This window comes from Oculina patagonica, chromosome 9 (assembly GCF_052425735.1).
Source record: "Oculina patagonica isolate OP01 chromosome 9, crgOcupat, whole genome shotgun sequence".
Lineage (NCBI taxonomy): Eukaryota > Metazoa > Cnidaria > Anthozoa > Scleractinia > Oculinidae > Oculina > Oculina patagonica.
Window position 1 is genome coordinate 21,597,190 of NC_135766.1, and position 23,981 is coordinate 21,621,170.

At 38.8% G+C, this 23,981-nt stretch overlaps 4 protein-coding genes across 5 annotated transcripts in view; all 4 read right to left on the bottom strand.

Annotated features, from left to right (window-relative positions):
* The window catches only part of LOC144665029 (uncharacterized), a 50,634-nt gene extending 47,291 nt beyond the window's left edge, over positions 1-3,343 (bottom strand). The window contains 4 exon segments of the mRNA XM_078526211.1: positions 390-457; positions 1,269-1,346; positions 2,166-2,327; positions 3,100-3,343. Coding sequence (XP_078382337.1) covers positions 390-457; positions 1,269-1,346; positions 2,166-2,327; positions 3,100-3,127 — 336 coding nt within the window. The 5' untranslated portion in view covers positions 3,128-3,343.
* A 2,699-nt stretch (positions 3,344-6,042) lies between these two features.
* On the bottom strand, positions 6,043-14,470 carry LOC144665030 (uncharacterized). The gene is made up of 6 exons (XM_078526212.1): positions 14,443-14,470; positions 13,433-13,594; positions 12,426-12,503; positions 11,243-11,310; positions 7,214-10,699; positions 6,043-6,454 (listed from the first exon to the last, which is right to left on the bottom strand). Exons 1-6 carry the CDS (start codon positions 14,468-14,470, stop codon positions 6,332-6,334), a joined length of 3,945 nt encoding a protein of 1,314 aa, XP_078382338.1. The 3' UTR covers positions 6,043-6,331.
* A 1,742-nt stretch (positions 14,471-16,212) lies between these two features.
* On the bottom strand, positions 16,213-20,576 carry LOC144666109 (tetratricopeptide repeat protein 28-like). 2 transcript variants are annotated; one of them, XR_013573121.1, is made up of 3 exons: positions 17,677-20,576; positions 17,366-17,402; positions 16,213-17,108 (listed from the first exon to the last, which is right to left on the bottom strand). XR_013573121.1 is itself a non-coding variant. In XM_078527467.1 (2 exons), exon 1 carries the CDS (start codon positions 20,399-20,401, stop codon positions 17,693-17,695), a length of 2,709 nt encoding a protein of 902 aa, XP_078383593.1. In that variant the 5' UTR covers positions 20,402-20,576; the 3' UTR covers positions 16,213-17,108; positions 17,677-17,692. The 2 variants fall into 2 exon arrangements, 1 of the variants encoding a protein (XP_078383593.1); XM_078527467.1 differs by lacking the exon at positions 17,366-17,402.
* Positions 20,577-20,628: 52 nt separating this feature from the next.
* On the bottom strand, positions 20,629-23,981 carry LOC144666164 (tetratricopeptide repeat protein 4-like). The gene is made up of 4 exons (XM_078527530.1): positions 23,920-23,981; positions 22,830-22,991; positions 21,187-21,264; positions 20,629-20,749 (listed from the first exon to the last, which is right to left on the bottom strand). The coding sequence occupies exons 1-4, from the start codon at positions 23,972-23,974 to the stop codon at positions 20,667-20,669; spliced, it is 378 nt and encodes a 125-aa protein (XP_078383656.1). The 5' UTR covers positions 23,975-23,981; the 3' UTR covers positions 20,629-20,666.

Sequence of the window (23,981 nt, forward strand, 5' to 3'; positions counted from 1 at the left end):
CATGAAACTTTAATCTAGTGCTCTCATTGCCTAATTTAGTCATTTGGTACTGGTCCTCTCGGTTGGGAAAACTTAGCAAATTTAAAATAACTTACACTGCAGCTGAAGGTAATGCTACATTGGACTTCTATGTACAAGGATCTCTTCAGGATGAATTTTCCAATCATTTCGATAATTAGCACCCGGCCCGAATGATTTCAAACAGACTTTGGAATCTCGTTTCCAGAGCTACGTAGACCGTGATCCTAGCTGTTGGTAAGGCATGATATCGCGTGCGGGCGCTGGGAACGAGACGAACAGACTTTGCTTTTTGCGATGTTTGAAATAAGCACACAGGAAGTAAGAGTGAACAATTTAGTTGTTTTTTAATTGCGTCCGGAAAAGGATACTGCTAACCCGTCGTGACACCACTTGATTGCCTCTTCATACAATCTTAGTTCCTTACAGGCCTTGGCTCCTGTTGGCATAAGGTGAAAGGATATCGATTATGTTATTTTGACATCAGTTTAGAAAGCGTAGTAATTTTAAACACAAAACAACAACGTCCAACAACAGAATGCTGGTACGGAGAAGACAGAAACGCGATGGACATTTAGCAAAAGAAAGTAGAAGAAGTGAGGGGTTTTTCCATTCAACCTTAGTAGAGATAACAAAGGTTACGAAACTAGAAACTTTTGAAAATCAATATTGTATAACGATGTTTAAAACTGTGATATTATAACTTTCCTGGTAGTAAAGGTGTCTTAAAATAACGATGCGCTAAAATAGTGTGATTTAAATTAACAATGATGTGAATATCCTATAATAAGGTACTTTATAAATGACTGGGTTATTGCCATTTTCATATTATTTCATGACTGACAGAATTACTGGTATGTGTGTTTTGGTGACCTTTTATTAGTGAGGATACTTTGTGATGCTTATAAGGAGTGTGCTTCTCATTAGCGTTCAATCCTGGACATACACCTAATTGCAATAACGTTGTCATAGAAAAAAGGAAAAAGAAAAAATTTAAATAGGAATTAATAAGCGTAGTTTCATAACTGATAGCATTTACAGAAAACTCACGAGTTTTTATCTGCACACTTTTAGTCCACTTTTTTATGCTGTAACAAGATTAATCGATTTATTCGTATTTTGAGGCATTTTGAGGCCATTTGTACGAATAAATTTCATGCATGCGCTTAATTAATTCCTATTTGACTTTTTTCCTTTTTCCTTTTTTCTATGACAACCTTATTGCAATTAGGTGTATCTCTTCGCTTTACCTCTGAAAATAGCCTTCATGTACGTAGGTTGGAATTCCCTTGCTTGTTTTGCATCTTTGAGTGCTTTTTGAAAATTACCTGTCATCAAAAGATAACATGTAGATATCAGCACGTTAAGGTCATTGCTCTGTAACTCATTGCGCATATTTTCTGCGCATAATTTTACGCGTAATTAGCACGCGCACATAAACAAAATGGCGGCTTTTTTCTATGCGGCTTGACCAAAAAACGTATACTTTGCCACTACTCGTAAACGAATTATTAAGGAATTATATGGCATATACAAGGTCTTCCTGCTCCTAAACGAATATGGTGACCCCACTTTTTTATTTCAAAATTTAAGTCCCCTTAAGGAAATCAACCAGTAGGCAAAGTTTGGTTGAAAATCTATGTTCAGTTCTATTTCGGGGCAATGACCTTAAGTGTGCAGAGGGCTACCTCGCCTGTGCAATAAATGCTGGCAAAAGGTCCAACGTTCGATTGCTTAGTATTTTGTCAACTTGCTCCAAAATTCGCAGGTATCCACTTTATACAGTTAGATGGAGAGAGGCACTGTAAGAGCAGGGGGCGGGGGGCGGGAGCAGCCTAGTCTTTTTCGGGACTTGGAATACGTAGCAGTGCCTGAATACGGAGCGTGCGCAAAAGCACAACAACCGTTGCAAAGGTAAACATTTCCCGTGCCTGTGATCAAGATTTAATTTCTTCTTTGAGCATCAAAATCTTGTCAAAACAGCAGGTGACGCGAATAAAAACGATTAAAAAATGGCGGACATTCTCTTGATTTGCTAACAAATTCCCAGAACAAACGTAGTGACAAATACATACAATCAGAAAGAGAATTAGCATATAAATAATGATATTAAAAGGGTTAACCAAATCTATCCAGTGTGAACTCACCCAGAGAAAAATGCGCGGTCGCCCTGTTGGTGTAAAGAATGGCGTTCAGTTTGTCATCTTTACAGTTCACATCAATCCCTTCAGTGTAGAAAGCTAATGCATTTTTAAATTCGTTTTTCCTGTACTCGGCATTTCCTTCCTCTTTGTAAACTTGGGCTATTGCTGTGGGGAAAAATCAAATTTACAAGAGGTTGGTGCAATAGTTGAACAATTTGAACATTTTTCCTGTAGCAAATCTAAACAATTCCAAAAAAAGATGCTTCAAAACAAATTTCTGTCGGCATCTCAAAATGATGTGACGTAAATTTAATCTAAGCCGTTCTAAAAGTTGGTCAGTATATATGAAAACGAGCGCATTTTAATGGCGCCAAAATCGAACCTCATTTTTTTGGTAGATTTAAAAGTTTCGCTTTCAGCACTAGTTTAAGGCTTTTAGCTTAGTTTGCCGTTTTGTAAACGCCTCACAGTTGGGATAATTTATTAAGCTCAAAAGCACAAAAATGTTATTTATTGTCCCCTCTTATAATTCATTCAGTTCAGGCTGTCGTCAAGTGGCAACAAAAAATCTAAATTTCTATGTTTATAAAGAAGACTTTGCATGGGACATTGTCTCTTTCTAATCTTAATCTGTGCAATTTGTCCGCAGGCGTAACATGCTTCGTCTAAGACATTTCTGCCTTTCATTATCACATGAAAAAGTTTAGCAAGGTTTTCACGATCCCAAATCCCTAAGAAAGTGCCTTTCTGACCATGTTATTGCTGCCAACTGGCTTTTATATCTATATCTTTGCATTTTTTCAAAAACATCTTACAATGAATAAACTTCTCTCACAAAAGAAAAAACGGAGTGCAAAAATGAAATTTCGGAAAACCAGAGACCCAAAATCACAAATGCGCAAAATAAAATTCCGTGTCTATCAGCGTATTTCCTTACCTTTTAAAGTGTCATCGTCAAAATCCATTTCATGTGAAGTTCTCTTAAGTTGTTACTGGCATCAACTTGTGTTAATTCTGGTTTAGTTTTCATCAACTGGTTCTGATAAAGTTGTAGCTTTTCGTCTTATTTGTACGCACTATATACCAAACCATATACGTATGAACTAAAGTTTCTTTAAGAGATGAGTCAACTGAGTTGAAACTGAAATCTCGAGATTTTTGAATCACAAACAGGTTTATCAGAGAAAAAATTGAAACAACGATATAAATCGATCCAGGAAGTAACTTTGATTTCATATATATTTGATTGCCGCTAGCTGCAAAACACTATGAAATATGTCAGAAACTCATAAGGGTTTCTGAATATATATGATAAAATCGTTTCTAGGAAGTCTATGAAAGAGCCGTTCTACTAAAGAAGAAAAAAATACCGTTCTTGCTACTTGGATGAAAGAGAGTGAAAATAACGTTTCATCATCCCGACTATTGGGTCGACAAACTAAAAAACACAGCTATGGTCATAGGATCTTCTTTACTGTTTTCTGCCGAAAGTGAAATTTTAAGGAGTTTTAAGACAACGAGGATGTGACAAAGTCCACAAAAAATAAGTTGTGACGTGATATAATCAGCTGTGGCATAAAAATACTGTTCTCCCCAAAATGTAAACTTACATGTATTTATCTCTTACTAAGAAAATGAAATGCAAAAAGGAAGGTTAATTATGTCGACAGTTGGTAAACAGAACGAATAATAAAAAAAGCGTAACACAAAAATCATTAACCTCGTTCACTTAGTGCCATATCTAAGACTACAACAAGAGTCCCTGTGTTTGACTAATTTTTTAAAGGCTCTTGAAAGGCAAGAGGAAAGTCGAGTGTAAGTACCATTTTTACTTGGAACGGCGTTCAATGTCTATTCAAGTTGCCCTGGTTCTAGAGCAAAATCCGTGGAACGAACGCCAAAATACTGTAGCAAGCACGCGACTGACACACTTTCTTCAGTGTCAGTCGGGGGAATAAGTGCCAGTTTTGGCAAATCTTCGTTGAAGCACTCGAAGAATTTCCGAATTATTCCATCCAATCAAAAACAAGCGCGAGCGCTCACGAGTACTCCGAAAGCCGTCGCGCATACAAATACGTCATGTTGCTTAGCAACTTCTGGGACGAAAACCGCGGGCTCAGTCACTTCTCGGAGAAGTGATGTCGCCATCAACTAGCACTTGTTCCCCCGACTGTCTTCTCGCGGCTCGTACATCGCGCTCGCGAAATGCCCGCGCTCTCTATTTTCGTGTTCGTTCCGCGGATTTTAGAGCAAAAGAGAGAATGCTCGCAGTCTATGCTGGTTCAAGCAGTCGCAAAAACTCAGTGTTACACATAGTTACCATTCATTTACCAACGTGGCTAAAGTGTGAATGATTTTCTCTCAGTTCTCTCTCTCTTCTGAACCAAATAAAGAAATTTCACTTAAATTCCAAGCACTGGAGTTGATAATGTTTTTTTTTCTTTTACGAAATTTTTAGGGATTCCAAGCGACCGTACGGGAAAAAAGCCTTTTACAGCTCACATGTATAGAATACCATAGGCGTATGGAGAAATTCTGGCATCATTGGCGGTCCAAACCGTTACCCTTTTATGTAACATTTGACAGGAAAGGTAATTATTTCATTTACCTTCGAGAGAAAATTTTACGCATTTTACATACCTACAAACGGTTAAAAAAAGTGACAGCTTAGCTTTTATCTGCTTTTGGATATTACAGGGTTTCTTTCACCGTGTGATCTCGCCAGAAACTGAAAGGGATTACCTTAAAGCTCTATTAAGGCCCCCGGGAGGCTTATTTCTCTTCGAGACCTTTGAGAGGGGGCGAGTAATAATAGATCTTGACCGCTTTACGCGCTACAATTTGCCGGCTGGTTAGGCAAAATCTAATTGGCGCCGTTTATTTGACAAAATCAGCCCGAACGGATAATAGACTTTTTTTACATTTTTCAATCAGACTGATTTTGGTCGCAATCTTATCTTGGAAACTGAAAATCCAGCTGACAATTCGGAAAACGTAAACGGCGACAATAAGTGAAGTTTAAAAGTTTAAAAATGTGTAGCTAGACTTACAAGTGAATATTTAAAAGAACACGATTTGAAAATTGTAGCTTGGTGACTTTATCATTTTCAAGTGATTTTTTTAGTTGTAGTTGTAGATGATTTTATAATTTTTAGTTATACAATTTAAGTATCTTTTAACCGTGTTTAACAAGAAAACAGCTAGTGTGGAGTTATTTTGTCAAGTAAAGTAAAAGTAGCTTCGAAAATAGTTCTTCCAAAATTGACATTAACAGTAAAACTAAAACGATGATGTACAGTGGAACCCCTATATAACGATTTGCCAAGGGGGCAGTAAAATTATATCGTTATATCGAGGAATCGTTATATCGGGGTTCCGTCCCATACATTTTACTATTGCCGGTACATAACATATTCATCGTTATATCGGGAATATCGTTATATCGAAGATCGTTATATCGGGGTTCCACTGTATTTAGATTCGTTGCATGTTAGCAAAAAGTTTCACAAAGAGAAAGATACAGCGCCACGTCACAAACGAAGTCATGTTATGCGAAGAAAACTGAATGATAAGATTAGACAGATGAGACCACCCCCTCCCCCCTCCCCCACCTGACCTTTCAATGTGGGTTTACAAGTTTTCAAAGACAAAGTTGCAATTGACAATAACAGGGAACGGGAGAGAGACTGCATTTTTGTGTCCCAACTAAATGTAACTCGGATTTTAGCTTTCCTAAAATTTCGGCAGAATCCTTGAAAAAAGTCATAGGATCGCGGAATAAACATGAAAAAATATATACAGAGTCCATAAAAATTACAATATTTTATTTGGAACGTTAGCTATTTTAAGTGTAACGTAATTTCATTGACAAGGAGAAGAGCATAACTTGTAAGCAGATATTTGCAGATGATGTGGTGGTCTCTCGGCCAACGAAAAACTTACGAAAAATGCCTGCAGTGACAATAAACTTTGATACAATGTCATTATTCATCCATTGACGAGTGATTTGCAATAAATTTGTTTGATTTCATTCTTAGAAATTTGCGTTATACTGCGTCATACATGTTATATACAATATATTGTTACTGGAAACTTTGATTGGTTTTACAAGGTCAGTGTATATTACATTGGTTGAATACTTACATTGGTCTATCGTCTTCCTACATATCCTACATAAATTTCAAAACGATTTGTAAAAAGATAAAAACAATTTTATGTTTGATGTGCGATTTAAACGTTGACGTCAGTCCAGTTGATGCAGAACTTCCCTTTACTATCTTTTGTTGTCTAACCTGAAAGAAAAAGATGGAGGCTATGCCACATTTATCCTTAGCAGCTATCACCGTCAAACCCGTTCAACTGTATCAAAATACATTTACTCCAGAGACTGATTCTGCTGTTAAAAATTGAACTCAAATTCTATCTTGCATCTTATGACATGTTATGACTGAATAATAAAAATACTACAGGCAACATGTACTGCACACTAACATCCATTAAAATAGCCACACCGGGTTATGATATCCAAGGACCCATTCGATTATAAAAGTACTGCTCAATAGCTTATATTTGAATAGTAACATACCAGGGTTTCAAACACAGAATCTTAAGCTGGGATCAGTCTATAAAGTATAGTGAACAGTAAAAGTACTGCTAAGTAACTTTTATATGAATGCTGAAACATTAGGATTTATCCACAAGCTAAAAGATAGAAACAAAGTCGTTGACTTGTGGTCCGACGGGAATGAAAGGATTTAACAGGCAATTAGAATAGTGAAACTAACAATGAATTATTTTTTTGGGTTTAAGGTATTGTAAGTAATGATAAGTCATTGCAATTAACGAGAAGTACTGCTAAATTTCGTAATGTTAGTATTGTAAGAAATGTTTACTGTAAGTAAAGTTAGTATTGTAAGTGATGTTGGAAAAACAGATAAAAAATCTTAAAAATGGTTATGTTAAGTCGACAGCTCAAGCTTGCGCACGGTTAGTTGAGTTAACGAGTAGAGAATAAATGTTATTTTACACTTTATTATGCGATTTTCCTTTACCTGGCGTTGAAGACATATATATTTCCCTTCAAAGCATTCCAGTGTGACGTCATCTCCTATCAGCACAAATGGAGCCCACTGGCGAATCTCACCGAATTCTTTTGATTCTCTCATGTAATTTGTGGCACAGTTTAAAGCTTCACTAGCTTTCTTGCCTTTAACTAAATTTTCGTAGAAAACGCGCATAAACTCTAGCGTCGCCTCATCCTCAAGTGCCCACAATGACACAAGGACAAACCGGGCCCCCGCACCCAGAAACGCTCGGGCAATTCCGACCACACCCTCGTCTTTGATCTCTCCACGGCCACTGTGGCAGCAGCTTAGCACCACAAGTCTTGCTCTTAGACCAACACTCAACACATCTGACATGGTCAGCAAGAAGTCCTCTTCACTGGGGTTTGGAGATTTCCGTGAAGTATTTGGAGCCAAGGCAATCTCGCCAGTTGCAATGCGGCCATGAGCGGCAAGGTGTATCAGAGCAACGGAGTTAAGCTTACTCAGAACTTCTTCTTTCGTAGCGTCTGAACCAGTGAGTGGTAAACTGTTGACTATCTCTCCGATCATTTCCGCTTCTTTTCTGGCACCTGGAAGTTGAACTAGTTTTGGTTTTCCGAGAAGGTCGACAACTTCTTGCACCCATGGATCTCCCACAATCAGCGCGCCGCTTTTGCAGTGGTGATCGGGTGGGGCATCCATAATCATCTTCAAACAAGTTAGGGAAGGAATTACACGGATTCTGAAAAATTCGCACAGGTAGCGGGACTCAGCATCCTGTAGTGCAGCAAAAGGAACCAGGAACAGTGGGCCATCTGGGACAATAACAAGCTCGTTTCCACGAAGTTGGTGAAAGACTGGAGCAACAATAACGTCATAAAGGGCAGATAGACAATTCTTTTGGACAGGAGACGGAGTACGCGATTCTGTTTTGCCATCGAATCTCATCTTAGGCAAAGAAGTACTGGGAAGAAGGTCAGGCTCTTGTACTGTCAGGTCATCTTTGTTGTCAAGTGCATCTAGTGACCTATCCTCGCATCTTAAGCCTGAACGAACACCGATCTCTTTATACGCTTTCTTTATGAATGAATCCAAATCTTTGCCTGCTTTCAATTTAGAAACACCTGTATCGACATTTTGTTTACAAAAATGGATATTTTTTCCATCTTGCAGTAACCACTTACTGATGTTATGTCCATAAACTGCTAGAAAAACAGTGTTGGATAGGGCGCAGGTTAATAATTCACCAGGTGTTTTTTCCTGCGATACTTGGTCGTGCTGATGTTCCTCAAAACCATACTGTGATACCAGCAGGTCAATTAGAGCTTGAGCCCGTCCCTTCTCAGCAGCTAACAATGCTTCGTCAGTCCTGTCCAATTCTAACAGAACATTCCAGAGCTTCGTGTACGCCATTCGATATTCATTTCGTAAGCTGATTTTCCATGCATCCTTGGAGTGAAGCAGGCTTCGCGCATGATTAAACTGTTGCACACTGGACTGAAACAAGACAACAGCATCGCTAAGAAAGCCTGAATCTTTCAGGCATTGTGCTTGACAGAGATATGCTCTTCCTTCTCCACAGATATCTCCTGTTTCCTTACATATCATTTGGTGTTGTTTACTGAACTCCATGGCCTGATGCACGTCACCAACAAGGAGAAATATTTCGCTCAGTTCTAAAGATGCTTCTCCTTCTCCAGCCCTGTCTCCAATTTCCTTTGAAATGGCCAAGTATTTGTTGCAACATTCTTCGGCGTGTTCGAAATCACCAAGACATGTCTGTATAATTCCAAGATCTCGGTATGCCTTTCCTTCTTCAGCTTTGTCGCCAATTTCTTTGAAAATACTTAGATGTAGCTTGTGATAGTTTATCGCTTCTTCGTACTTTCTCAGACGGCAATACACGATACTCAGATTTCCATACGCAAGTCCTTCTCCAGCCCTGTCTCCCAGTTCCTTGCAAATTGCCAGATGCCTATTGAAGAACTTAACAGCTTCTTTATCAACACCAAGAGATAAAAAAGTGCAGCCAAGATTGCAAAAAATAGTCGCTTCATTAGCTCTTTCTCCTGTCTCTTTGCAAATTGTCAAACTGCGATTGTAATATTCGGCAGCTTGTTTAAACTCACCAAGACTTCTATATACATTACCAAGATTCCGAAAGGCGGCCCCTACTCCTGCCTTGTCTCCTAAGTCTTGAAAGAACGTAAGGGACTCTTTGTGAAACTCAATGGCTTGCTTATAATTGCCATATTGATAATTCGCTACTCCTAAGTCTGAACGTGCGGCTCCTTCCCCATGTCGGTCTCTCAGTTCTTTGCAAATAGTTAAGCATTGGTTTTGATACTGAATGGCTAGTGTGTAGTTACCGAGAAAGCCATGTGCCTTTCCGAGACTGCCGTACGCACTTTTTTCTATATCTCGGTCTCTCACTTGTTTGCTTATAACCAGAGTCTCCTCGAAGTACGCAATGGCTCTTTTGATATCACCTAGACCAAAATAAGCGTTCCCTAGACTAACAGACACCGTACCTTCGAAAGCTCTGTCTCTTACTTTTAGGCTGAAGGCAAGAGCGCGATTGTAAGATTTGATGGCTTGGCTAAAATTACCCTTTCTGTAGTGTACAACCCCTAAATTGTGCCAGGCTTTTCCTTCTACAGCTTCGTCCTTCAGCTCCTTACTAATCTGAATGCCTTTCTCGATGTATTCTTCTGCTTGTTTGAAATCACCAGCTTTGATACATAAAACACCAAGACGGCAACATGCATCTGCTTCCCCACATTGGTCCCTTACTTCCTGGCAAATGTGCAGGTTAATCTTGTTGTGCTCGCGTGCGTTCTTGAAATCATTTAAATGCTTATACATCAGGGCTGTATGGGCGTTTTCTCTTCCTTCTTCAGGTCTGTCACCCAGTTCTTTGCAAAGAGTCAAGCTTCTTTGATACAACTCCAGGGCTACTTTATACTCACCAAGTTTGTAATACGCGTTGCCTAGATTGGTGCAAGTGGCTCGTTCTTCAATCTTGTACTTTTCATCGTTGCACATATTAAGACATTCCTTGTAGTACTTTATGGCTTCCGTTAAATCACCATCATCTTCATATTTACTGACTAGATTGTGACAAGCCCAAATCTTACCCTTTCTGTCTCCTGGACCCTTGCAAATAGCGTAGTACAAAGTAAAGTACTCTCTGGCTTCTTCTGGTTGGCGTAGCATGTGGTACGCAGTGCCTAGATCGTCAAACGCAGTTCCTTCTTTCGTAGCGTCTCTAAGTTCTTTGGCAAGGGCCGAGCATTGGTTGAAAACCTTCATGACTCGCTCGGGGTTGTCAACAATGAAACTGGAGATGCCTTGGTTACATCCACCAGTGTCTTTCTTTTTCTGTAGGGCGCGCTTATTCTCCACATACGGTTGCTTTTCTTTACTTAGTTTCGTCAGCTCGTCAACCGACTTTCTCTTTACTTCCATCAAAGCTTGGTTTTCCTTCTCGATCTGCTTACAGTCAAGGGTGATAACAGTTGTAACAGAATGGTAACATGTATGATAGCAAACTCTATTCCAGTGACATTTTCATTCTATCTATCCCGTCACAGAACATTATCGGTTGGTGAACCAGTGCTCTCTGTGCTCGTGTCGCCTTCCTGGGCATGAAACTTTAATCTAGTGCTCTCATTGCCTAATTTAGTCATTTGGTACTGTTCCTCTCGGTTGGGAAAACTTAGCAGATTTAAAATAACTTACACTGCGGCTGAAGGTAACGCTACATTGGACTTCTATCAGTACATGTATCTCTTGACGACGAATTTTCCAATCATAACGATAATTAGCACCACCCGAATAATAACACAGACTTTGCGATCTTGTTTCAGAGCTAGCTATAGGCCGCGATCCTAGCTGTTGGTATGATATTGCGTGCGGGCGCTGGGAGCGAGACTGACAGATTTTGCCTTTTTGCGATGTTTTCTACTAGTAAACACGCAGAAAATTTGAGAAAACTGTTTAATTGTTTTTATAATTGCGTCCTAAAATGGATACTGCTAACCCGTCGTCACACCATTTGATTGCCTCTTCATACAATCGTAGTTCCTTACAGGCCTTAGCTCCTGTTGGTATAAGGTGAAAGGATTTTGATTATGTTAAGCTGACATCAGTTTAGAAAAGAAAAATTTGAAATTGTACAACCAGATATTATAAATGACGTTCTTTACCAGGAGAGACTCCCTCATGACACTGACAACAGTGTTTTAGTTAAATAATTGGTTTTGGAATTGTTGCTTAAAATACAAGAATCTCGCAACTATTTTAATTATTTAGCGTGTTTAATCTCCAGCTAAATATGTAAACGTACTGTTTATTATTGGTTATTTCAGGTCGTTTTTTTGTAGAGGACGGCGAAGAAAAGTACCAAATGTATAATGCACGTGCAGAGCTATTGTACTGCTCATGAATTATTTGGCAAAGTTCTCGTTGCCGTCGTCGATTATAGGAACAATCGGACACGTTGTGGGTAAAGGAACAGTCGGACACTTCTGATGATCCTCGTTAACACAATTAGAGATTTCGATTTCTATTGGCTTTATAGAAATAGCACCAGCATCAAGAACATTGCGAATAAATTGTCACGTGACCTTGGCTGCATCTTGTTGCCTAGCAACATTCTCACTCAGTCAGCGCCCAGCGGTCAATTCTTGAAGACGGGATTTCGACAAAAAAAAACAATAGTGTCTTTCACCTCTTCACACGAACAACAGTACGACCATAGTGTCGCATGAAGGATTGTATGCAACTTTTGAAACAATGCAAAAATGTAAGCAAAAATATCTCCCGAGTGGCTTAGAGGAAAGTTGAAAAACAACTCAACATTGAGTACAAAAAAAAGCTGTAGCCGGCGAATACAACCTCCTCTCATTCGCTCCAGCTACTACGTGCGTTTCGCACGTACTAGCTGGAGCGAATGAGACGTGGCTGTCTTCGCAGGCTTAAATGGCTGAGACATTTTAGCTTTCACTTATGTCCAGGATTGAGGCAAGGTATTGTTTAACGAGTATTTCATGTAAAACAGTATTGGCCATTTTAATATTACTTCTTATTTCAATTTGACAGAGTTATGTGTGATTTGGCGAGCTTTTATCAGTGAGGACACTTTGTGATGCTTATCATAAGGAGTGTGCATCTCATTATCGCTCAATCCTGGACATGGGGTGTCTCTTCGCTTTACCTCTGAATATAGCCTTTATGTAAGTAGGCTGGAATTCTCTTGCTTGTTTTGCATCTTCGAGTGCTTCTTGAAAATCACCTGTCATCAAAACATAACATGTAGATATAAGCATGTTAAAAGTGTGCAGAGGGCTACCTTTGCTGTGTAGCCGCCGCCTGGTTAGCTCAGTTGGTAGAGCGCCGGACTGCTGTGCGGGAGGTCGTGGGTTCGAACCCCAGACCGGACCAACACTCAGGGTCTTAAAATAACTGAGGAGAATGTAATTACATCTGCAAATGGTTAGACATTCTAGTCTTCTCGGAAAAGGACGATAAACCGTAGGTCCCGTCTCCTGTATCTTCAGTCTTATCACAGGGGACGTTAAAAAACCCACACACTATTCGAAAAGAGTAGCCACGAAGCTCCCGGTGTTGTGGTCTGGCCTTGTGTAGTAAATTACAGTATGTGTACAGCGCATTTGAACATATATATATATGAAAAATGCGCTATATAAATTCATTATCATTGTTATTATAATAAAAAAGTTGTCCAAAGTTTGATGGCTTAGCGCCAGAGATTGTAGGCTAATCCCAGCAATTTCTTAACTTGCCCAAAAATTAGCGGGATCCACTTTATACAGTTAGATGGAGAGAGGCACTGTCAAAGCAGGGAGCGGGGGGGTTGGGTGTTAGGGGAGGGGTGGCAGGGGAAGGGCAGCCTAGTCTTTTGAGGGCCTTGGGATACGTAGTGGTGCCTGGATATGGAGCGTGCGCAAAAGCACAACAACCGTTGCTAAGGTAAACATTTCCCGTGCCTGTGATCAAGATTTAATTTCTTATTTCAGCATCAAAATATTGTCAAAACAACAGGTGACGCGAATAAAAAAGATTAAAAAATGGCGGACATTGTCTTGATTTGCTAACAAATTCTCAGAACAAACGTAGTGACAAATACATACAATCAGAAAGAGAATTAGCATATAAATAATGACATTAAAAGGGTTAACCAAATCTATCCTGTGAACTCACCCAGAGAAAAATGCGCGGTCGCCCTGTTGGTGTAAAGAATGGCGCTCAGTTTGTCATCTTTACAGTTCACATCAATCCCTTCAGTGTAGAACCCTAACGCATTTCTAAATTCGTTTTTCCTGTACTCGACATTTCCTTCCTCTTTGTAAACTTGGGCTATTGCTGTGGGGAAAAATCAAATTTACAAGAGGTTGGTGCAATAGTTGAACAATTTGAACATTTTTCCTGTAGCAAATCTAAACAATTCCAACAAGAGATGCTTCAAAACAAATTTCTGTCGGCATCTCAAAATGATGTGACGTAAATTTAATCTAAGCCGTTCTTAAAGCTGGTCAGTATATATGAAAACGAGCGCATTTTAATGGCGCCAAAATCGAACCTCATTTTTTTGTGCCAAGATTTTATGGTAGATTTAAAAGTTTCGCTTTCAGCCCTAGTTTAAGGCTTTTAGCTTAGTTTGCCGTTTTGTAAACGCCTCACAGTTGGAATAATTTATTGAGCTCGAAAGCACAACAATGTTATTTATTGTCCCCTCTTATAATTCATTCAGTTCAGGCTGTCGTCAAGTGACAACAGCAGAAATAATTTGATCCCTCCAAATAAAATTTTCTATGTTTATAAAGAAGACTTTGCATCTCGAATACTTTGTATTATTAAAACAAAGACATTTAAATTGGGACATTGTCTCTTTCTAATCTTAATTTGTGCAATTTGTCCACAAGTGTAACATGTTCTTCTAAGGCCTTTCTGCCTTTCATTATCACATGAAAAAGTTTAGCAAGCTAGGTTTTCACGATCCCAAATCCTTGTGCCTTCCTGACCATATTATTGCTGCCAATTGGCTTTTATGTCTATATCTTTGCATTTTTCCAAAAACATCTTACAATGAGTAAACTTTTCTCGCAAAAGAAAAAAAAAACGCAGTGCAAAAATTAAATTTCAAAAAACCGAAGACCCAAAATCACAAATGCGCAAAATAACATTCTATCCCTATCAGCATATTTCCTTACCTTTCAAAGTGTCATTGTCAAAATCCATTTCATGTGAATTTCTCGCAGACATCACTGGCATCAGCTTGAGCTCACTCTGGCTCAGTTTATAACTGGTTCCAATAAAGTAATCCGGCAAACACGGCCTTGTGGCTTGTCGTCTTATTTGTTCGCACTATATATACCGAACCGTATACGTATGAAACTGAAGTTTTAGTTAAGAGATGAGACAACTGAGTTGAAACTGAAATCTCGAGATTTTTGAATCACAAACTAATTTATTAGAGAAAATTTAAAATAACGATATAAATCGAGCCGAAAGGGAAGAAACGTTGATTTTATATATATATGATAGCCGCTAACCGCAAAACACTGTGAGACCACTGCCCGCAGTCTACGCTGGTTCAAGCAGTCGCAAAAACCCAGTCTAGTGTTGTTACACAGAGTTACCATCCATTTACCAATGTGGCTAAAGCGTGAATGATTTTCTATCAGTTCTCTCCCTCTTCTGAACCAAATAAAGAAATTTGGCTTAAATCCCAAGCACTAGAGTTGATAATGTTTTTTTCTTTTACGAAATTCTAACGGGATTCCAAGCGACCGTACGGGAAAAAACCCTTTTACAGCTCACATGTACAGAATACCATAGGCGTATGGAGAAATTCTGGCATCATTGGCGGTCCAAACCGTTTCCCTTTTATGTAACATTTTGTCAGGAAAGGTAATTATTTCATTTATCTTCGAGAGAAAATTTTACGCATTTTACATACCTACAAACGGTTAAAAAAAGTGACAGCTAAGCTGTTATCTGCTTTTGGATATTACAGATTTTCTTTCACCGTGTCATCTCGCCAGAAACTGAAAGGGATTACATTAAAGCTCTCTTAAGGCCCCCCGGGAGGCTTATTTCTCTTCGAGACCTTTTGAGAGGGGGCGAGTAATAATAGATCTTGACCGCTTTACGCGCTACAATTTGCCGGCTGGTTAGGGAAAATCTAATTGGCGCCGTTTATTTGACAAAATCAGCCCGAACGGATAATAGACTTTTTTACATTTTTCAATCAGACCGATTTTGGTCGCAATCTAATCTTGGAAACTGAAAATCCAGCTGACAATTCGGAAAACGTAAACGGCGACAATAAGTGCAGTTTAAAAGTTTAAAAACTGTGTAGCTAGACTTATAAGTGATTATTTAAAAGAACACGATTTGAAAATTGTAGCTTGGTGACTTCATTATTTTCAAGTGATTTTTTAGCTGTAGTTGTAGATGATTTTATGCTTTTTATTTATACAATTAAAGTATATTTTAACCATGTTTAACAAAAAAACAGGGTGGAGTTATTTTATCAAGTAAAGTAGCACTAGCTTCGAAATCGTTCTTTCAGGATTGACATTTTCAGTAAAGCTAAAACTATGATGTATTTAGATTTGTTGTTAGCCAACAGTTTGAAAATTAAAAAAGAAAACGTAACCTATTTAAATAAAGCAAGAAAAAGCCAAGAAAATCTGTGCGTGTTACAGATCGATGTTTCTCAATTACCACAACAGAAGACACGTATGATGGAATAGGTAAGACCACTCCCTCCCCCACCCCCCTCCTCTCCTGCCCTATCAATGTAAGTTTGGAAGTTTCAAAAAGACAAATTTACAATTTATATTAACAAAGAACGGGAGAGACTGTGCCGGGTTGCGTCCCAACAAATTGGGACGCTTTCTTGAAATGTCGGCTGAAACCTTGAAAAGATGTCATAGAATTGCTAAATAAACATAGCGAAACATGTAGAGAGTCCATTGAAATTACAATAATTTTATTTGGAACGTTAGCTGTTTTAAGTGCAACGTAATTACATTGACAAGGAGCAGTTCATGACTTGTAAGCAGATATTTGCAGATCACGTGGTGGGCTCTAGGCCAATAAAAAGCTTGAGAAAAATGCTTGAAATGACAATACACTATGATACAATGTCATTATTAATCCATTGACGAGAGATTTGCTATAATTTGTTACATTTTTTTTACAAGTTTGCATCATATTGAAGCATATATACAATATTGTTACTGGGAAATTTGATTGGTTTAAAAGGTGAGTGTACATTATGTACATTGGTTTAAGATCGTTTAAGTCTAGACTTGCTACAAGTCGACCTCACGAGTTAAGCGAGCAAAGCGGCCGAGCGAGCGAGGAAAAAATAAATAAGACATACACCTTAATGCAATAACGTTGTCATATTAAAACGAAAAATGAAAAAAAGCCAAATAGGAATTAATTAGCTTAAACATCAGAGCTGAATGTATTTACAGGAAACTCGCGAGTTTATATCTGTACACATATTGAAAATCGTGTAATAATATAAATTGATTTACGTGTATTTTTTAGGTGTTTTGAGGCCGTTTCTTCCGATGAATTCTAAACATATCGTTGCAATGCCTAATTAATTCCTATTTACCTTTTTTTCATTTTGCTGTTTTCAATGACAACGTTATTGCAATTAGGGTGTAAATAAGAAGGACTTCTTTAAAAGTCAGGTTTAAGTCTTGTATAAAACTTATTTATCGTCTTCCTTTATATCCTTAATAACAACTTTTAAAAAGATATATAAAAAGAAATTTCATGTCGGATGTGCGATTTACGTTGAGGTCAGTCCAGTTGATGTAGAACTTCCCTTGACTATCTTTTGATGTCTAACCTGCAAGAAAAATAAGAGCTAGGCTATTAACTTTTATTCATAGCAGTTATCAACTTCACACCTGTCTTACTGTGCCAAAGTACATTTACTCCAGAGAATTCTGATGTTAAAAATTGAAAACAAATTCAAACTACCGTGCATGTTATGACATACTGAAAATCACTTATACCACATGCAACCAGTACTGCTCGCGAGAAAAGGTTGATCCAAATACATAGAAGTACTGCTCAGTAGCTTATATTTGAATAGTAACATACCAGGGTTTCAAACACAGAATCATAAGCTGGGATCAGTCTATAAAGTATAGTGAACAGTAAAAGTACTGCTTAGTAACTATTATTTGAACATTAGGGATTTATCCACAAGCTAAAAGATAGAAGCACAGTGGTTGACTTGTGGTCCAACGGGACTGAGTGAAAGGATTTAACAGGCAATTAGAATAGTGAAGTTTATAATGACTTATTTGTTTAGCTGGGTATGTTTTGTTGACATCGCAAGCTTGAGCAAGATTAGCTAAATTTACGTCTAGAGTAGAAATTTAGAAGTTTATCATGTGATATTCCTTTACCTGGCGTTCAAGACATCTATTTCCCTTCAAGGCATTCCAGTGTGACGTCATCTCCAATCAGCACAAATGGAGCCCATTGGCGAATCTTACCGAAATCTTTTGATTCTCTCATGTAATTTGTGGCGCAATTTAAAGCTTCACTGGCTTTCTTGCCTTCAACTAAACGTTCGTAGAAAACGCGCATAAACTCCAGTGTCGCCTCATCCTCAAGTGCCCACAATGACACAAGGACAGATCGGGCCCCCGCACCCAGAAACGCTCGGGCAATTCCGACCACACCCTCGTCCTTGATCTCGCCTCGGCCACTGTGGCAGCAGCTTAGCACCACAAGTCTTGCTCTACAACCAACACTCGACACATCTGACATGGTCAGCAAGAAGTCCTCTTCCCTGGGGTTTGGAGATTTACGTGAAGTATTTGGAGCTAACGCAATCTCGCCAGTTTCAATGCGGCCATGAGCTGCAAGGTGTATCAGAGCAACAGAGTTGAGCCTCTTCAGAACTTCTTCTTTCGTAGCATCTGAACCGATGAGAGGTGAAGTCTTGACAATCGCTGCGACCATTTTTGCTTCTTTTCTGGCACCTGGAAGTTGAACCAGTTTTGGTATTCCGAGAATGTCGACAACGTCTTGCACCCATGGATCTCCAACAATCAGCGCGCCGTTTTTGCAGTGGTGATCGGGTGGGGCATCCATGATCATCTTCAAACAGGTCAGGGAAGGAATCACACGGATTCTGAAAGATTCACACAGGTAGAGGGATTCGGCATCCTGTAGTGCAGCAAAAGGAACCAGGAACAATGGGCCATCGGGGACAATAACAAGCTCGTTTCCGCGAAGTTGGCCAAATAGTGGAGCAAAAATAACATCATAAAAGGCAGATAGGCAATTCTTTTGGAAAGAAGGTGGAGTATGCGATTCTGCTTTGCCATCAACTCTCATCTGACGCACATTTTTTCCTACGCTGAGAAGTGATAAGTCAGGCTCTTGTACTGTCAGGTCATCTTTGTTTTGGAGAGCATCTAGTGACCTATCCTCGCATTTTAAATTAGAACGAACGCCAATCTCTTTATACGTTTTCTTTATGAATGAACCCAAATCTTCGCCTGAATTCAACTTTAAAACATCTTCATCGACGTTTTGTTCACTGAACTGGACATTTTCTCCATTTTGCAGCAACCACACATTTATGTCATTTTCACCAACTGCTAGAAAAACAGTGTTAGGAGGGGCGCAGGTTAATAAGTCACTAGGTGTTTCTTCTTGTGAGACTTGTCCATGCTGATGTATCTCAAAACCATACTGTGATACCAGGAGATCAACTAGAGCTTGTGCGCGTCCCTTCTCAGCAGCTAACAATGCTTCGTCAGTTCTGTCCAATTCTAACAAAACATTCCAGAGCGCCGTGTACGCCATTCGACATTCATTTCGTAAGCTGATTTTCCACTCGTCCTTGGAGCGAAGCAGGCTTTGCACATGATTATACTTTTGCACACTGGACTGATACAAGACAACAGCATCGCTAAGAAAGCCTAAATCTTGCAAGCAATGGCCTTGACAGAGATATGCTCTTCCTTCTCCATTAATATCTCCTGTTTCCTTGCATATAACCAGGTGCTGCTTGCTGAATTCCATGGCCTGTTGCACATCACCAAGACAAATTAATACTTCGCTCATTTTCAAACAAGCGCTTCCTTCCCCAGCCCTGTGTCCAATTTCCTTAGAAATGACCAAGAATTTGTTGTAGCACTTCTTGGCTTCTTCGAAATCACCAAGACAATGCTGTATTTTTCCAAGGTCATTGTATGCCATTGCTTCCTCAGCTCTGTCACCAAGTTCCTTGAAAATACTAAGATGCTGCTTGTGATAGTCTATTGCTGTGTGAAACTTTCCCATATGTTGATATACGTTACTGAGATTACCATACGCCCGTCCTTCTCCAGCCCTGTCTCCCACGTCCTTGCAAATTGTCAGACTATGGTTAAGGTACTTTATGGCCTGTTTAAATTCACCCACAAGGAAATAGGTACGGCCAAGATTGCCATAGGTAGTCCCTTCAGAAACTCGGTCTCCTATCTCTTTGGAAGTGTTTACAGCACGGTACAGATATTCAACGGCCTTTTTGTAATCACAGAATCCTATATAAACAGTGCCAAGATTCCCTAACGTGCTTGCTTCTGCAGCCTTGTCTCCCACTTCTTGAGAGATTACAAGAGACGTTTTGTAACATTCAATGGCCTGCTTTACATTGCCTAGTTTGTCAAACTCAGTGCCTAAATTCCCATATACTATTCCTTCTAAGTGACGGTTTTTCAATTCCTTGCAAATACTCAGACTTCGGTTGTGGTATTGTATGGCGAGTTTGTAATTACAGAGACTGCTATATCCATTGGCTAAATTTTCGTAAGCACTCCCCACTGAAGCTCTGTCTCCCACTTCTTTGCCAATAGCCAGACTCTCTTCAAAATACTCCACGGCTACTTTGAAGTCACCTCGACGAAAATACGCTGCTCCTAGAGCACCGTGGAAGGCACTTTCCAAAGCTCTGTTTCTAACGTTCTGGCTAAAGAGAAGGCCGCGATTAAAGCATTCGATGGCTTGTTCCGAGGTGAACTTTGCTAAAATGGTGGCCCCTTGAAGAGTACAGTATTGATTGATTTGCTCAAGGTTACCGACTGACATGAAACTCGTGTTGCCTTGGCTTAGCCATGGAAAGAACTCTTTCATGTTGTCATCCAGTTCGCGTAGGGCGAATTCAATCTCCGTATTCGGTTTCTTTGTGATAATTTGCCTGTCAACCGATCCGCTCTTTACTTCTAACAAAGCCTTGTTTTCTTTCTCAATCTGCTCACCGGTCAATACTAATAACAGTGTCAAAAACAATTATCCAGCCACTTAGATAATTCTCGCCTACTACGTCACAGACAGACTTTTCCTTTGTGCTATGTTTGTATTTAACACACTATAGACCAAATAAAGAATATTAAGTTGTTTACAAAAAGGATACTGCCAACCCGTCGTCGCACCACTTAACTGCTTCTTCGTGAAATTGAAGTTCTTTACAGGCCTTGGCTCCTGTTGGTATAAGGTGAAAGGAAATTGATGATGGCGATGTGACATATTTTAGAAAAGGAAAATTCTGAGTAAAATATGTCATACTCGGATTGGCGTAGACTCTAGTAAGACATTTACGTAGATTCTTGTTCTCTTTTTAGAGTTAGAAAATTTGTGTTTTGGCACGTGGCTTGGTGTATACAACGACCACATAGGGCGATTTTCACTAGAGTACCGAAAGTAATTCGCGTTTGCTTTGGGTTTGCATTACTACGCTCAGTAATTGGCTTAAAAACGTTGCGTCACTTAGGCAACCAATCAGAAATAAAACAAATTGTGACAAGCGAATGCCGCTACTCAGAGGGAAAGTTGTACACTGGGATTTAACAACTGAGGATTAATCCAATTTTGTTGTTGTCGTTGCTTGAATAGACAAATAGCAGATGAATATAATTTACCTCTAACAATAGCCTTCATGTAAAATGGCCGGAGTTCTCTTGCACGTTTTGCATCTTCGAGTGCTTCTTGAAAATGACCTGTCGTAAATTAGTAAACAGCATGGTTAATTAGGACTATAGGCAAGTAATGTATGCGAAGTATTACCTTTCATGTGCAACGGTAAAACTGCTAACGAGTTAAATAAAAAAAGGCCAAAAAGTGATGATGGTAATGGGATAGTTACACTTCCTAGGTTACCCACAGCAAGTTGTCATATTGCCCGAGCGATCTGAAGTATTCATTTCTATGCTTAACAGGATGTACTGTAAGAGTGAAGTATCCTATCTTTCCTTTGGCCAGCCTCGACTCTTAAACTTTCGGTCCGGAGTCCGATGCGCTAACCATTAGTCCACCACACTTCCTTCTTATCAACAACAAACAATTCAGTTTTTCTTTGTAAGGAAATGTGAGTCGACTTTCGCTCATAGAAAACGAGGACGGATAGATTAATTGTACTAGTAGACCTTCTAAAGGATTGCAGTCCAAAACCAACATTTTTATATTAAGACAAAAATCAAAAAATTCTCCCTTTTAAGAGTAACTCGCGCGCTATCATGTTTCATCTGCGTTATGTTAGAAAACAATGAGTAGACGGCTGAGAGTCTACTAATCATGATAGCCCGTTAAATAATAATTGAAACTTCAGGCGCGTCGCATTGACATTGCGACAGACCTATTAACGTTTGAAACTCCCAACGCAAACCGCCGTGAGCCGTTGATTATGTCCTATTATTTGTGACACAAATAATGTCCTATTATTTGTCCTATTATTTGTGGCCATCGCTTGGATGACGTCGTTTATCATTTGCGCAGCTACGGATTTCGAGCTTTTTCTGTAGCCTCGCCGCAACTCTGGAATGCCTTACCTTTAGACATTCGATCGTGCAATGACATTTCAGAATTTAAGCGCAAACTTAAGACACATCTTTTTAGGAAAGCTTTTAGTTAGATATTTTTATAATTTAGTGTATTTTTACAATTAACTTAGGTGAATTAGTTAGTTTTTTTATTCTTTTTAATTCTTTTATTGATCTTTTATTTTTTTAATATACAAATTGTAACTTTTTTAATATAGATATGTAATTTTTAATTGTAAATAACTTGTAAAGCGCTATTGGTTAGAAATAGAAATAGCGCTATATAAATAAAGTATTATTATTATTTATTATTATTATTATTATTATTATTATTATTATTACAAATCATTAAGTAATAAATAATGTTCTATCCCTTTGAGTTTCGTTGTTGTTGTTGTTGTTGTCGTTTTGTTGTTGCTATTGTTGTTCTTGTTGTTGTTGTTGAGCGCAGAACTAGGAGCAGACAGATGTTTCAAAATCTTACAACTTATAGAAGATCGTGTGAAACAAAAGGGCCCTCTCAGTGTGAAACGTGAAATGCCTATTTCATTTTCCGGGAATTGTGTGAAAGGTCCGTTTAATTTTCTGTGAAACGTGACAGACTCCCGTTTTTCCTCTTTACCACCCTCTTCTGTTCTCTTCTGCATTGATGTAATTCGAAGTTTTCAGAAGAAACAAGATAACAACTGCATATATCAATCAGAAAAGAGCTGTAACATATCGATATTGACACAGCGTGAACTCACCCATGGAAAAATGCGCGGTCGCCCTGTTGGTGTAAAGAATGGCATTCAGTTGATCATCTTTACAGTTCACGTCAATCCCTTCAGTGTAGAAGCTTAACGCATTTTTAAATTCTTTTTTCCTGTACTCGGCATTTCCTTCCTCTTTGTAAACTTGCGCTATTGCTGTGAGAGAAACAAATTTACAAGAGGTTAGTGCAATGGTTGAACAGTTTGAGCATTTTAATTTTTAAATTCCAGTTTTAATTGTCGCAATTGTCTGGCTACTCTTGACAATTCCAAAAAAGAAGCTTTTTAAAAAACAGATTTCTGTCGGGCATGCCATAATGATGTGACAAAGAAGCTTCGGATCATGTTTCTGTTGGCAGGGCATGCCATGATGTAGTGACGTTAACTTAATCCAAGCTGTTTTAAAAGTTAGTAAGTAAACGAGTACATTTCAATGGCACAAAAATAGCGCCCTTCTTTTTGTGACAAGATTTTATGGTAAATTTAAAGGTTTCGTTTTCGGCAGTGGGTTAAGGTTTGTTTGCTTTTGTGAACACCTCCCAGTTGGTACATGTATAAATTATCAAGACGAAAGCAACCTAACAATATTTCTTTATAATTCCCTCTTATAATCCGTTATTCAGATCATCGTCAATGCAATTGTTTACAGCAAAATATATATGTCTATGTATATGAAGAAGACTTTGCATCTCGAGTACTTTGTATTAAACAACAAAATTTACATTTGGGGCATTAGCTTTTTTCAATCTGTGCATTTTGTCCGCAGGCGTAACATGCTTCGTCTAAGGACTTTCTGCCTTTTTGTATCGCATGTAACCTTTTTAGCGAGTTTTTCATGATCCGAATTCCTTTACCTTTCTGGCCATATTATTGTTGCCGATACAGGATGTTTAATACAAAAACAACATCTATGTGGCCTTTGTGTGTATACCTTTGCATTTTTTCAAGAAATGTCATAAAATGAATAAAATTCTCCCGCAGAAGAAAAAATATTAATTGTAGTTCAAAAATTAAATTTCACAAAACCAGAATTGAACCAGAATTGGGCAAAATAACATTCTATGCCGTCAGCATATTTCCTCACCTTTCAAAGTGTCATCGACGTCAAAATCCATTTCATATAAGGCTCTCGCAGTCATCACTGGC

Bases quoted from the DNA above. Each gene is read 5' to 3' on its own strand.
- LOC144665030 (XM_078526212.1), bottom strand. From the start codon at position 14,470: ATGGATTTTGACAATGACACTTTGAAAG. The intron at 12,504-13,432 runs GTGAGTTCACAG...TTTTGATGACAG, and splicing joins GACCGCGCATTTTTCTCTGG to GTGATTTTCAAGAAGCACTC. The intron at 10,700-11,242 runs GTATCCATTTTA...GACTGTAAGCAG, and splicing joins GGTGTGACGACGGGTTAGCA to ATCGAGAAGGAAAACCAAGC.
- LOC144666109 (XM_078527467.1), bottom strand. From the start codon at position 20,401: ATGAAAGAGTTCTTTCCATGGCTAAGCCAAGGCAACACGAGTTTCATG.
- LOC144666164 (XM_078527530.1), bottom strand. From the start codon at position 23,974: ATGACTGCGAGAGCCTTATATGAAATGGATTTTGACGTCGATGACACT. The intron at 21,265-22,829 runs GTGAGTTCACGC...AATTTACGACAG, and splicing joins GACCGCGCATTTTTCCATGG to GTCATTTTCAAGAAGCACTC. The intron at 20,750-21,186 runs GTAAATTATATT...TTATACCAACAG, and splicing joins CATGAAGGCTATTGTTAGAG to GAGCCAAGGCCTGTAAAGAA.